The sequence below is a fragment of the Rhamphochromis sp. 'chilingali' genome (assembly GCF_963969265.1).
Source record: "Rhamphochromis sp. 'chilingali' genome assembly, chromosome: 2".
In the NCBI taxonomy this organism is placed as follows: Eukaryota; Metazoa; Chordata; class Actinopteri; order Cichliformes; family Cichlidae; genus Rhamphochromis; species Rhamphochromis sp. 'chilingali'.
Window position 1 is genome coordinate 43,899,614 of NC_137930.1, and position 14,951 is coordinate 43,914,564.

General features: G+C 42.2%; 1 protein-coding gene across 3 annotated transcripts in view; it reads right to left on the minus strand.

Annotated features, from left to right (window-relative positions):
• The window catches only part of ntrk3a (neurotrophic tyrosine kinase, receptor, type 3a), an 86,877-nt gene that overhangs the window by 6,818 nt on the left and 65,108 nt on the right, over positions 1-14,951 (minus strand). The window contains exons 14-19 of one of the 3 annotated variants that reach the window (XM_080874210.1): positions 13,701-13,889; positions 11,727-11,857; positions 8,994-9,166; positions 7,221-7,464; positions 2,199-2,357; positions 627-883 (exon numbers count right to left, since the gene is read on the minus strand). In XM_080874210.1, the coding sequence (XP_080730336.1) occupies positions 851-883; positions 2,199-2,357; positions 7,221-7,464; positions 8,994-9,166; positions 11,727-11,857; positions 13,701-13,889 (929 nt within the window). In that variant the 3' untranslated portion in view covers positions 627-850. Of the gene's footprint in view, positions 1-626; positions 884-2,198; positions 2,358-7,220; positions 7,465-7,500; positions 8,807-8,993; positions 9,167-11,726; positions 11,858-13,700; positions 13,890-14,951 lie in introns of those variants that run through there. The other 2 variants (XM_080874209.1, XM_080874211.1) reach the window with 2 other exon arrangements.

Sequence of the window (14,951 nt, forward strand, 5' to 3'; positions counted from 1 at the left end):
CAGCGCCTGTATAGAAAATCCTGAGGATCTTTGGAGAGACCCTGAACTTCCTCAGTTGTCGTAGGTGATACAGGCGCTGCCTAGCCTTTTTGGTCTGGACCTGAATGTGGGCAGACATGTCAGGTCTGAGGAGATGTGGAGACTGAGATACTTGAAGGACTGCACCCTCTCCACTGGAGCTCCATTGATGATAATGGGCTTGTAGTCTCTGTGCTGACTCCTTCTGAAGTCCACCACCAGCTCCTTGGTCTTGCCAACGTTCAGCTGGAGGTGGTTTTCCTGGCACCACGATGCCAGATTCTTCACTTCATCCATATAGGCCGTCTCATCGTTGTTGGAGATGGCGCCCAACACCACTGTGTCGTCAGCAAACTTCACAATGGTGTTGGAGCCGTGGGTGGACACATCCCTGTGGTGCTCCTGTGTTGATGGTGATGCTGTTAGAGACACATCTGCCCACCCTCACCACCTGAGTTCTGCCAGTGGGGAAGTCTAACACCCAAGCACACAGACGGCTATTGAGTCCCAGATCCCTGAACTTTGTGAACAGTCTGCAGGGCACTATTGTGTTAAACGCTGAACTGTAATAAACAAACAGCATTCTCACATAGTTACCCTGTTTCTTGTCCTTGTGTTCACTCTCCTCAATGCCGTTCGGACGTCGTGCTCCGCGATGCTGATCACCGGTCAGATGTACCAGTTTGTAGTGCTGAAGCAATCCTTCAGAGCAGAGGAGGCCCCCTCTGGCTACACACATCTGATTTTGTGTTGGTCTGAAGGCCCTCACTCTGGGTCTGTATGCAGGTCTCAGAATGATGGTGATGTGATCAGAGAGCCTGACTTGGTGTACTCAGCATCCAGTAGTTATCTTCCACGGTCCTAGCTGTGGCGTTAGTGGTGGGAGGGATGCAAACAGCAATAAGGTCAATCGATGTAAATTCCCTTGCTAGGTAGACTGGTTGGCACTTAATGATAACAAACTCCGACAGTGGAGAACAGTGTTTGTGCACAGCAGTAGATTTCAGTACCAAACGCTGCTGATGTAAACATCAACACTGCCCTGCCACAAGTCCTTCCTCCTTCCATTAAGACTTGGTTGGCATGATAGATTGTTACCTGATCTAGCTGAATGGAAGAGTCCAGGATGTAGTCCAGGATTCCATGAAAATAAAAGCACATCTTGCACTGTGTGTAAGATATACTGGATCAATTTTGTTGTTTAATGAGTGAACATTGGCCAGAATGGCCTCTTTAGGCTAGTGGCTAGCCTAATCTAGATACCTTCATACTTGTCCCACTTGTGCTCTCTCTCTCACTGCCCCAGTGTCTCCTCTCTGGGTGAGATAGAGTCCGTTGATGTGGTAATCCAGCAGAGAAGTCTCAGTCCCCTGGAGTATCTCTGTAACTTTCTGGTCTAAGTTGAGGGTGTTTGGTTTTATTTGTTATATCCAAAAGGGAGTGGTTACAGTATCTTGTAAACTACATCAAGCACTTGACATTGTAGTAATTAAACACAGCTTAGACTCTAAACAACAACAAACAGCTTATTGTCAATTGCTGTTGACAATTCTTTTGAGCTTCTGGTACCCAAGGTACTGACAATCAGTTATCTGATTAAGGATACCTGTGAGTTTGGACCCTGCTACAGTGGTCAGTTGGTGTCTGTTCTGAACTTGCCATGTTTGACTAAATTAGCTAGGACTCGTGCCATAGGGCAACCATAAGCTGATGTTCTGCAAAACCAAGTGGCAGAAGTATCTGGAGTGAGTCCTAGTAGCATCTCTAAATTGAAGGCCCAGTTCCATATAACAGGGGATGTCAGAGACAGGGCACCAACTGAGCATTCCAAGAAAATTACACCACCAAAAGACAGATTCAGTCCAACTGAAATTTATTTATATAGCACAAAAGCACAGCAAGAATTGCTTCAAGGTGCTTTACAATGTAAGTTAAAGACCCTACAACATTATTTTGTGGAAATTCATAAGTTTTTGGAGAAGTTAGGTAAAATGAGAGTGGCTATTAGTTCTGCTCATTAAGTTACAGTGATATATGCACCTCTATTTTTTTTCACAAAGCTGGACTAATAAATTGGGTCCCTAGGGGAAAAAGCTAATTTGAGTAAAATGTTCAAATGTTTTGTTCCTGGTAATTACATCATGTCCTCAGCAAATGACAGTGTTGAAATAATAGTTTACCTCATTATTGGCGAGCTGGAACCATGGCTGTTTTCCATAAGTGAAGATCTCCCACAGAATAACGCCAAAGCTCCACACATCGCTTTCTGTGGTGAATTTTCTGTACATGATGCTCTCTGGGGGCATCCAGCGGATAGGCAGCATGGTGTGACCTCCCACCTGAACATACAGATACATACACACACATTGAAATGCTTTATGGGAAAGATATAAGCAGTATGATAACTTCAAAACGTACACAAACAAGTCAGAATCAACATGGCAAATCTGACTTATACATTTGTGATAATCATTTGAATATAAAAGTAAATACATGAATTCATGCTGGACTGAATTTTGGGCACTCATAGTCTTTTTTGCAGATAACAAAGTAACACATTCCACTTAGTTACTCAAACAAGCAAAAGACATTTTCTTGGCTTTAACACGTTATAAAATAAATGCTGACTTCACAATGCAATGGCTGTAGAAGAATGACATCACACTTAGATTACCTGTCTTCAGAAAATGTAAAAGAAAATTATGCCATACACCAAATGTAAATGTACCAGAATAGCCCATCTAAAGTTTAAAAATGTTGTCTATATTTTTAGCCTTCATGTGTGCACTGTACAGGGTGGGCCATTTATATGGATACACCATAATAAAATGGGAATGGTTGGTGATATTAAAGTCCTGTTTGTGGCACATTAGTATATGTGAGGGGGCAAACTCCTCAAGATGGGTGGTGACCATGATGGCCATTTAGACGTCGGCCATCTTGGATACAACTTTTGTTTTTTCAATAGGCAGAGGGCCATGTGACACATCAAACTTATTATTGTCACAAGTAATGTAATGTTAAGTAATGTCACAAGAAAAACAATGGTGTGCTTGGTTTCAACGTAACTTTATTCTTTCATGAGTTATTTACAATTTTCTGACCACTTATAAAATGTGTTCAATGTGCTGCCCATTGTGTTGGATTGTCAATGCAACCCTATTCTCCCACTCTTCACACACTGATAGCAACACCGCAGGAGAAATGCCAGCACAGGCATCCAGTATCTGTAGTTTCAGGTGCTGCACATCTCGTATCTTCACACCATAGACAATTGCCTTCAGATGACCCCAAAGAGCCCACTATCGTTGTACCCCATATACCACACCAAACCATCACTTTTGTTGTTCCAACAGTCTTGGAGGGATCCATCCAATGTGGGTTAGTGTCAGACCAATAGCGGTGGTTTTGTTTGTTAACTTCACCATTCACGTTCATGAGTTATTTACAGGTTTCTCTTTGTTCACAACCATTGACATGTCGAAGAGGTTAACACGTGAGGAGCGGATCGAAATTGTGTTGATATCTGGTGAACGCAGTAACCGGGTCATTGCAGCAGATTTCAATGCAAGACACCCTACGAGACCACCCATCTCCCATGCTACAGTTAGCAAACTGCTTGCTAAGTTTTGTGAAACTGGTTCAGTGTTGGATTTGCCAAAATGTGGATGCAAGAAAACTGTCACTAATGAAGAAACATCAGTGGCTGTCCTAGCTTCATTCAGCAAGAGCCCACAGCGTGGCACTAGCCGCATGTCACTGGAGAGTGGCATTAGTCCAACATCCCTTCGGCAGATATTAGCTACTCACAAATGGCACCCTTACAGTAGCTGGAGTTTGTAAGGGTGCCATTTGTGAGTAGCTAATATCTGCCGAAGGGATGTTGGACTAATGCCACTCTCCAGTGACATGCGGCTAGTGCCACGCTGTGGGCTCTTGCTGAATGAAGCTAGGACAGCCACTGATGTTTCTTCATTAGTGACAGTTTTCTTGCATCCACATTTTGGCAAATCCAACACTGAACCAGTTTCACAAAACTTAGCAAGCAGTTTGCTAACTGTAGCATGGGAGATGGGTGGTCTCGTAGGGTGTCTTGCATTGAAATCTGCTGCAATGACCCGGTTACTGCGTTCACCAGATATCAACACAATTTCGATCCGCTCCTCACGTGTTAACCTCTTCGACATGTCAATGGTTGTGAACAAAGAGAAACCTGTAAATAACTCATGAACGTGAATGGTGAAGTTAACAAACAAAACCACCGCTATTGGTCTGACACTAACCCACATTGGATGGATCCCTCCAAGACTGTTGGAACAACAAAAGTGATGGTTTGGTGTGGTATATGGGGTACAACGATAGTGGGTCCATTCTTCATCAATGGAAACCTCAAGGCCACTGGATATTTGAAATTGCTACATGATGATGTGTTTCTCTCTTTATGCACTGAAGCTGGCACGTTCCCTGAGTTTTCCCAGCAAGATGGTGCACCACCACATTATGGGTGCCAGGTCCGAGCATTCCTAGATGAACAGTTTCCTGGAAAGTGGATTGGTCGTCGTGGGCCAGTTGAATGGCCCCCAAGGTCTCCCGAACTTAGACTTTTATCTTTGGGGTCATCTGAAGGCAATTGTCTATGGTGTGAAGATACGAGATGTGCAGCACCTGAAACAATGGATGCTGGATGCCTGTGCTGGCATTTCTCCTGCGGTGTTGCTATCAGTGTGTGAAGAGTGGGAGAAGAGGGTTGCATTGACAATCCAACACAATGGGCAGCACATTGAACACATTTTATAAGTGGTCAGAAACTTGTAAATAACTCATGAAAGAATAAAGTTACGGTGAAACCAAGCACACCATTGTTTTTCTTGTGACATTACTTAACATTACTGTCAAGTGTTCTCTGTCTGTGAGGTGCCCACACTTGAAAAAGACCAGACTTTGAATTTCACTCACTTTATTTTGACCAGCTAGTTAGATAGCTGATAGGTAGATAGATGGATAGGTAGATGGATAGGTAGGTAGGTAGGTAGGTAGGTAGATGGATAGGTGAAAAACCGATAACCCATCTAGTTCAAAGTCTTCCTCACAGTGGAAAGTGGATTGTGCTTTGTTTGCTGTCCTCTCAGTATGTTGCACCCAGGTCAAATGACTGCTGCATGCATTTTAAGGTCTACTAGGCACGCCAGCCCTTGATTGCTCTAATTCAGCTCACCTGGCGGAGCAGCTCGCACCAGGCCGCGCTTAGTTGTAGATTGCACAAGGTCTAATTAGCGGCCACGCGCAAGCAGCAGCACAGAGCAGGTAGTGAGCAGGAGGAGGAAGAGAGGAGTAACAGCCACACAGACCTACTAGGTCAGCGCGACAATTACATTACTTGCGACAATAATAAGTTTGATGTGTCACATGGCCCTCTTCCTATTGAAAATACAAAAGTTGTATCCAAGATCGCCGACGTCTAAATGGCCACCATGGTCACCACCCATCTTGAGGAGTTTGCCCCCTCGAATATACTAATGTGCCACAAACAGGAATTTAATATCACCAAGCATTCCCATTTTATTACGGTGTATCCATATAAATGGCCCACCCTGTATTCAGAAAATATATAGAACATATCATATTTTTGTTTTTAATAAATTTGCAGGAATTTCACACAAAAAATTTTCACTTCATCATTATGGGCTATTATGTGTAAAATTTTGAGGTGAAAAATAAATAAATAAATGTAATCTCTTTTGGAATAAGGGTGTAACATGACACAATGTGGAACAAAAGAAGTGCTGTCAACGCTTTCTGGATGCACTTGCAAAGGTCCCTGTCATAAAACAGATGTTACAGAACAATTCCTCTGCTTTTCCAGCTCTTGAAAATTTCAGAAAAGCTGTTTTTATAAACTGGCATTAAGCGTTTACCAATATGTCTTCAGAGTAAACACATCAGTGTAACTGTAATGAAACGTGTAGAAGATATGTCAAATGCAATGGTACTCACGAAGAAACACTTTGTGTATTTCTTGCCTTTTAAAAAGGCTTTTGATACTACAGGTCTTACATTAATGATGAACAATTCAGTAGAGTTGGATGTTTCGAGACCAAGACCGGTCTCGAGACATCCAACTCTACATCCGGTCACAAGGCCACTTTATGTGGTCTTTGTCTTGTCTTAGTTTGACGGACTTTGGTCTTGGTCTTGTCTTGGTCTCGCTGTCTCGGTCTTGCAGCTTCAGATCGACATAGTGGTCGGGAGATTTGGAGTCAACAGTATCCATGACACACAACGTTACGTTTGTTAATGTGTTGTGTGCAAAAGCATCAGCTCTAAGCGCCGTGCTTAGAGAGTGCTTTGTAGTGAGTAAGAAGAGTCGACTCCCATTGAGCGAGAGCCGGCTCCTCACTCAATTTCCTTTCACTGCTCAGCTCTCACACAGTGGCTCAGCTATGCTCCAATCCCTCCATATTGTGGCCAATCACATGCGAGGATATAGGATAATATCATTATGTGAAAAACAGAGAGGGTGAGAGACGCGACAGTCAAGTGGAGCGTGCGTCTGTCCTCTCAGTAAGTGAGTGAGACAGTAGACAGTGGTGAGGAGGGCTGTGCGAGTGCATCGCAAAAACACATAAATATGCCTGACACCCGTAAACGAAGCAGCATCTGGCTGCAGTTTAAAGACTTTTTTGTCTCGGTCTCGTCTTGGTCTCGATACCCTCTGGTCTTGGTATTGTTTTGGTCTTGGTTTTGGCAATCTTGACTACAAGTCTACAATTTAGCAATGTTGCCCATCTGCAAATAAAACTAATTTAGATTGTTCTGGGCAAAGCGTGTTCGCCTCAGTAATAACCACCATTTTGACTGAGCAGCCTAAATTAGTGACTCAAAAATCCACAGACCAGAGAAGGGGGTGTGAGGGGAAGAGTGGTGGCCTTATTAACCAAACTGATGCAGTATAGGCACAATGTCCATGATTTTTTTAAAGATTTGATTATTTGACTTGATTTATAACCATGCTTTACTAATATAACTTGAAGGTAAATGTAAACATTCCACAGATTACTGCTGTAACACCTCACAGTATAAGTGTACCATATGTGAAGAGCTGCACTTAATTAAACTTACCATTTCATTGCTCATCTTTGAAAACATTTCCAGTTTTGATAAAAAAGAGGAAGACAAAAATACAAGAAGAAAAATGTCCTTACCCTGTAATAATCTGTGCTGTAAATGTCTCTGGACATGCCAAAATCTCCTATTTTGACCAGAAGACCATTCCCCACCAAGCAGTTCCTGGTTGCCAGATCACGATGCACAAAGTGTTGAGATGCCAAGTAGATCATCCCAGCTGCAATTTGGCTGGCTATATGAAGCATCTGGGACAGACCGAGTTCACCACTCGTCTGCAAAGGCTGTCCATCCACTAGGATCATGGCATCTGGCCCATGGGCTCTGATGAGAAAATCATCAGAGGGTTGCACTGTTAGAATTGCAGGACATTCAGGACAATTTTAATGCAAGACGGTTCGACTTAAAAAACGTAATCTTCTGCAAAGAAAACGGAATGAGGCCTACGAAGAAAAGAACACAACACCTACCACAGACAAACATGGTGGAGGTTCTAAGGTGTTTTGGGGATGTTTTGCTGCTTCTGGCAGTGGATGTCTTGACTGTGTGCAAGGCATCACTAAATCTGAAGACTACCAAAACATTTTGGAAGTCAATGTAGGGCCCAGTGCCAGAAAGCTGGGTCTGCATTAGAGGTCATAGGTGTTCCAGCAACACAGTGACCCCAAACATCTCTCAAAGCACTCAGAAATGGTTGAAGACAAAGTGCTGGAGAGTTCTGAAGTGGCCAGCAATGAGTCCGGATCTAGATCCAATTGAACACTTATGGAGAGATCTCAAAACTGCTGTTGGGAGAAGGTGCCCTTCAAATCTGAGGGGCCTTGAGCAGTTTGCAAATGCAGAATGGTCTAAAATTCCAGTTGAGAGGTGTAAAAAGCTTGTTGATGGTCATAGGAAGTGAATGATTGCAGTACCAAAAGAGAGTGCAACCAAATATTAAGTTGAAGGTGCCAATAATTTTGTCCAGCCCAGTTTTTGCATTTTGTGGGAAAAGCTGTCAAATTCAAGTTTGTTTATGTTGATCCACTGCACACAAAGGAAATAAAGATGTGTACACCAAAACAAATGTAATTGTAACAATTTTATGGGAGAAATTGTGCATTTTTTGGAAAACTTCCAGGGGTGCCGATCATTTTGGCCATAACTGTATTTATAGATGGAAGTGTAATGGCTGCAATTATCTCCGTGAGTCTTTATTATATGGCGTGCTACTGGGAAAAGCCAGTTCTAACCTTTGAGTCCATACTCTTTTATGAGTCTTGCTTAGGTTGTGGAAGAGGTTTGTTGTGTTAATGTCTGTAGGACATGTTTGCTGCGTAATTTGTTCAATACAGTTTCCTGCTTAGTGTCAGACTTTCCATAATAAACCATGTCCATGCTACAGAGGTAGCCCCTCGTTTAGGAAGTTCTTTGGTGACCATTACTGTTATCTAAAGCAATGAAAAATGTTGACAGTAAACAATGTGTTTTGCAACATCACGAAATAAATAATAGAGTACAATATGAAACAATAGATGTTTTAATGTGTGAATGTGCGAGTGAATGTGAGTGCGAATGGTTGTCTGTCCCTGTGTGTTGGCCCTGCGACAGACTGGCGACCTGTCCAGGGTGTACCCCGCCTCTCGCCCTATGACAGCTGGGATAGGCTCCAGCGCCCCCCGCGACCCTGAAAAGGATAAGCGGAAGCGAATGGATGGATGGATGGATGGATAGATGTTTTAATATTGTCATCATATCTCTCACAGACACACATTAGTGAATAGCACTGTTACAAGTAGAATCTACTGGTAAAACTGTCATCAAAACCCTGTAGAAGAAGAAAGACACACCTGCTGCTTCAATGCTTGACTTACCTGAGAAACTTATTGAGATCTCCGTGCTTCATGTACTCAAAGACCATGATGAGAGGGTCTCCATCCACACACACTCCGTAGAACTTCACTATATGCTCGTGTTGAAGGTTAGTGAGGAGCTCAGCCTCACGCTGGAAATCCTTTCTGGCTGCAAGTGTGGGATCCTTCAGCGTCTGGGAGATTCAGAGAGTATTCTGTTGTCATACAATGGTATCACAGCACAAATGTTACACTCGGATAGCTCGGATAGCTATGGTAACAGTCCTCCCTCATGTGTATATCCATAAGCTTTTCAAAGCAAGGGAGTTATATGCACTCGTGAACTTTTCAACAGAAACTTCATTAATTACTTACAGTAAATGATCCTTAAATTGGGCCAGATTCTGCCAGCATCTGACCACAAATGCCAGTTATTTTCTGTACTTAACACCGGTGAGTTGTCACACAGACTTCCATTTTTTGGCACCCTGTTAAGTGGCAGCCTGTTACAGCACTTCCCATTATTGTTGTTGCTGTGCTGTTTTAAATGACTTTATCACCCGATAAGGTTGACCTTCCTTGCACAACTAAGTTGAGATAACTCATTGTTTTGCATCTCATGTCCTACAGCCTGGAGTAAGACTTGTAATTCTGAAGGAGCCACAGGGGAGACAGACCATGAAGTAAGTGGACAGCTAAGAAGAAATATAAACAGGATGTACCAGCTGTAATTGATGTAAAGTCCTTGGAAAATAGGGTGGACGAGCTAGGTAAGCTTATTAACAGAATAAAGGAAAACTGTGAATGCAGTTTGCAGTGTTTCATGGAGATGTGTTCACACTCACACTGGCTTTTTGAGTGGACAGGGATGATAACCTCAATGTTAATGAGAAATGTGCAGAGACTGCACTGTTTGTGAAGGGTTATTGCCATTGCTCTTTGAACTCAGTTTGAATCAACACAGTGCTTAGATTCCTTCACTAATATATTTTAACTTCGACCAGATGCTTTTGGTAGTCATCACCAAGCTTCTGACATAATTCTGGCTGGATATTTGACCACAGTTCTTGGCAGAATTGGTAGAGTTGATTTAAATTGGTTGATTTCCTGCCACAGACCCAGCTTTTAAGAATGGGCCAGAAATATTTTAAAGAAGTCAGGGTTTTGGGTTGGGCAACATCAGAGGTCAAGTTAAAAGACACCGAAGAGAGTGTAGTAGTCTGACTCATCTGTGTAGGTTCTCAGTCATCCAGGTCATAGTAAATGGTAAATGGACTGGTTCTTATATAGCGCTTTTCTACAAGTACACAATGTACAAGTACACAACCTGTACATTCACCCATTCACACCAGCACATTTTTCTAAGTGCTTTCTAAGTACCGTAATTGTCGGGCTACAAGCCGCTACTTTTTGCACAAGTTTTGAACCCTGTGGCTTTTAGTCAGGTGCAGCTTTTCTATGGATTGTCTATGATTTTTGTCATATCCTAAGACGATTTGTTTTGTTTGTTCCGCTGTTGTACGGCACTACGTTGCCTGGCGGAAGGGCGTGTGATCAGACACACAGTATCGGGGTTCAAGAGTGGTATGTTGGTCACATGTCCATCCGCCAGGCAACATAGTGCGAAAAACAAACTTCAAAGTAGCGCTACGCATTCAGCGGGAGTCGTGGATGACGAGCGGCGATAAACTTGCGAAAAGCAAGTTATGCTCAACTCCACCGGTGGAATCTGACAGCGTGGAAAAGTGTGAAAACATCCACGATCACCAACGGATTTTGAAGGGCTGGACTGCTGCATGATGGAGAGGAGGACACCGCCACGGCCCTTCTGAGGGTGTTCGACTCCGACACTGACAACGAGGATTTGTTTGGTTTTGAAAGTGACAACGAAGGAAAGAAGCGGAGAGTGGATGACGTAGCCATCCTGAGCCTGTTCGTATCCGACACTGGAGGAGAGGACTTTGGTGGTTTTAGTGCGCAGGAAGATGGTGGTGAATGACTGACTTTTCTTCTTGTTAAAGCCGTGTCACTGCACCTGAGCCTAAAAGGTAGTCCGGATCTATTTTTCTGGTGTGCTGTAGGTTATTGTTATGTACTACATTTGTTACTCATTTATGAAGCACAGTACGTTTCGTACTTGTAATTACCACTACTTGTACATATACCTAAAAAGTTATGCAAATATGTACCCATAACTTGTTTTTCAAAATATTAATAAAAGTGATGTCTCCAAACAGCCATCTTTTTCCTGACAATTCCCTTTGTGCATATTCTCTTACATATGATAAGTCAAAATTGAAACACCTGCGGCTTTTAGTCACGTGCGGCTAATGTATATACAAAACAGGATTTTCCCCTGATTTTAGCTTGTGCGGCTAATATTCAGGTGCGCTTTGTAGTCCGGGAAATACGGTAACATTCACACACACACACTCATACTCCGATGGATGCATCAGAGAGCAATTTGGGGTTAGTGTCTTGCCCAAGGATATTTGGCATGCAGACTGGGGAAGGCAGGGATCGAACCACCAACCTTCCGATCAGTAGATGACCCGCTCTACCACCTGAGCTAAAGCCTCTTTAGACAGTAGTCTGTTTCTATAATGCTCTGAGCGCACACACACACACACACACACACACACACACACACACACACACACACACACACACACACACACACACACACACACACACACACACACACACACACACACACACACACACACACACACTAGTTATATCTATGTAGCTTACCTTTACAGCCACCAGCATCTTGTCCTTAGTGGGACTCAGGTTGTAACACTCGGCCAGGAACACCTTACCGAAGGCTCCCTCACCAAGCTCTCTTTTCAGAATTATGTCCCGTCGCTTAATATGCTGAACATCTGAAAAAGACAGAGATAAGGAGGAAATGAGTTTTCAGCCATTATTATTACTACAAAGCAGCCACTCAAATGAAACCTCCCAAGTATTCATTCCCGCTGCTTATGTTTGATTGCCACCTGTTGGCTACAATTTACATCATGAAGTTGAATAAAACTGCAAAACTTATGAATAGATCTACTTTAAACTAATCAAACAGAAGATTACTGAAACTGTTCTCTGTGGATGATCTAAAATAGTTTTGGGTTTGTTTTTTTTACATGTGTTTTGTGGATTAAAAAAAAGAAGATTTTTTTCATTTGAACACACTGTTTTGGGATTTAGCACAAGTGGATTTTATTTACAACAGATATTTTTCCTGCCTGTAGCAGTGAATGACACATTTTCAGAGACTAAAATGGGCTTCGATTACACCTTAATATTATATCTCAAATAGCGTATATTTATGCAAGGAATTATTTTAATATAAATTTATGTGATTATATGGCTGCTTGGTAATTAGTACAGTTACTGTCATTAAGGAGGAAGTTATCTAAGACACACACACACACACACACACTGAAAACTGTTCCACCACTGGGTCACAATTAATGCCACTGTAATATACCATGGGACTCATCATCATTGAGTTTCTTACACACAGCTGCTACCACAGCTGAGGAAGGTGATGGCAGCAGAGTAAGTGCATATCATAATAATCATTGGAATAAAATGATAATAAAGATAACATTGTTACATACGCAATCAATGAGTTTCATGACTGAATAACACTTTGTGGAATTATTCAAAAACATCAGCATCAAGATTTTATTTAACAGTGAACCAGTTTATTGGCATTTGACCATTTAATGTCAGGGGTATAAGGCCTTTTGTGGCGTTTCTTGTCCCTGCCTCTAATGCTCAGAAATGTGTGAAGCTCTGCTCCACCAGAACCATATCAAGTGCAAAGCACAGTTTGCCTTAGTGAATCATTGTAAGATTCATTTAAATATTCTCCTCTCAAAATTTGTGTGTGTATGTGTGTGTGAGAGAGAGAATCTGAATACCTGCATCTGAACAGTTCCCTCATTTTCAAGGGGAAGCTATTCAGAGACAAATATATCAGACTAAATCCACCTCTATTTTAAGTCCATATTGATATTTTTTTAAGAGCACAGTAATCGAACTGTTAACAATGAGTACACAGTGGCTGCTGTGATTGCAGCCATTCCCCAACTCTCTGTGAGTGGTACTCATGGCGACTAATCAATGGTCTCCGATCAATGATCAGTGGTCTGATCAATGGTTGTTGATCAATGGTCATGACAATTTGGATATTAATGATCAAAGACCTGACCTCACAGCCCATTGTTCATTCAGTGGGCTGGTTTCAGTTATTGTGCAAATGTACTGTTTATAAGGTTGGGGGAAACTGCAGTCAGCTGAGACTGAAGAAGTCACTTGGATGACTGTCAAAGCGCACTTCTCTCACTGAAAACGTTTCGTCCAGATGAACAGAATCAAGCTTCTGGCATTTACTTACCTGGTTGATTGAGCATGCATCAAGACATTAGTTATTATTAATCTCTGGTTCTATTTCACAGCATGTCTTTGTCCTCCCCTCGTCCCCAAATGGTCGCGCCAGATGGACTCACTTCCCTGAGCCTTGTTCTGCAACCAGTTCTTCCTGTTAAAAGGGACTTTTTCTATCCCCAAGTGCTTACTCATAGGGGTCGTCTGATTGTTGGGTTTCCTCTGTCTTTACCTTACAATATAAAATACTCCAAGAGTGTTGTTGTGAATCGGTGCTATATAGGTAAAACTGAAGTGAATCGAACTGAAAACTGAATACATGTTTTCACTTACAGGTGGTAGGTTTGTTGCAGTTGTGGCCATGTCTGAAGTACTGTGGGTTCTCTATAACAGGAATTCTAGTCATTCCAATCACCACTGCAGCTGGTCCAGCATCCAGTGTACAGGGGCTAATGATCCCATGGTTAACATGATGAAGGGGACTGGCAGAGTCTTCCTCACCACTTATCACTGCCACCGGACCTACAAAGACACAGATGGAGTGTTTAGATTGGATGAATATCTCTATACTGTCAGTCACTAACTGTTTCTAAGTCTAGGACACTTCCTCAAATATTTCCTGTTATTATAAGAAGAGTCTCTGAAACAAAGGGATGTGATGCAAGGGTAAAAGCAGAGTTTCTTCACTGACTTATCCTCCTGAGAACCGAGGAAAAAAGTATCTTTCAGTTCAACGGTTTTTATGCGCTACAGAGGACATAATGAATAGGCTGTGTTTTAGGACGATATAGCTAACCTTAACAATCAGTCATAACAATCAATCAACATACTAGAATCCAAACAGCTTGTACTTCAAAGCCAGTTCAAGATATACTTTATGTCACAAACATGACAAATATAAAAACAAGGCAAACATGAATTATATTGTTGTCTTAGTGACAGTAGTTGTTTAAAGTGCTTTAATTCTCTCTGTTGACAGTAGACTGTGGGATATTTAGTAGTGAGGACATTTCATAGTTGGACTTGCACAGGTGGCATCCTATCACAGTATCATGGAAATTACTGAGCTCCTGAGAGCGACCCATTCTTTCACAAATGTTTGCAAAAGCAGTCTGGATGCCAAGGTGCTTGGTTTTATACACCTGTGGCAGTGGAAGTTATTGGAACTTCTGAATTCCATGATTCAGATGGGTGAGTGAATAATTTTGTCAGTACTACAGCTTTGTCTTATCTGCCTTATTAGCAATCCTACTAAGTTGTCAACTGTTTACTCAGTAGGTCAGTCCAGAGTTTTTATGTATCTGTGCTGCCCAGAGGACTGTACTACGAAGCAGGATTTCACCTTATCTCTGTAACGTCAGGGTTAACCCTGGGTTTTCTGTACTATGAAGGTGGTTGATTATTTATCGAAGTACAATCTCCATAGTAACATGCACTGCAGATTCGAGATCAACTGATTTGAAATCACTACCTACTGACTAGGGGTGCAACGATATTCGTATCGATATTGAACCGTTCGATACAGTGCTTTCGGTTCGGTACGCATATGTATGAACAATACAACATTTGTAATTTATTTTATCA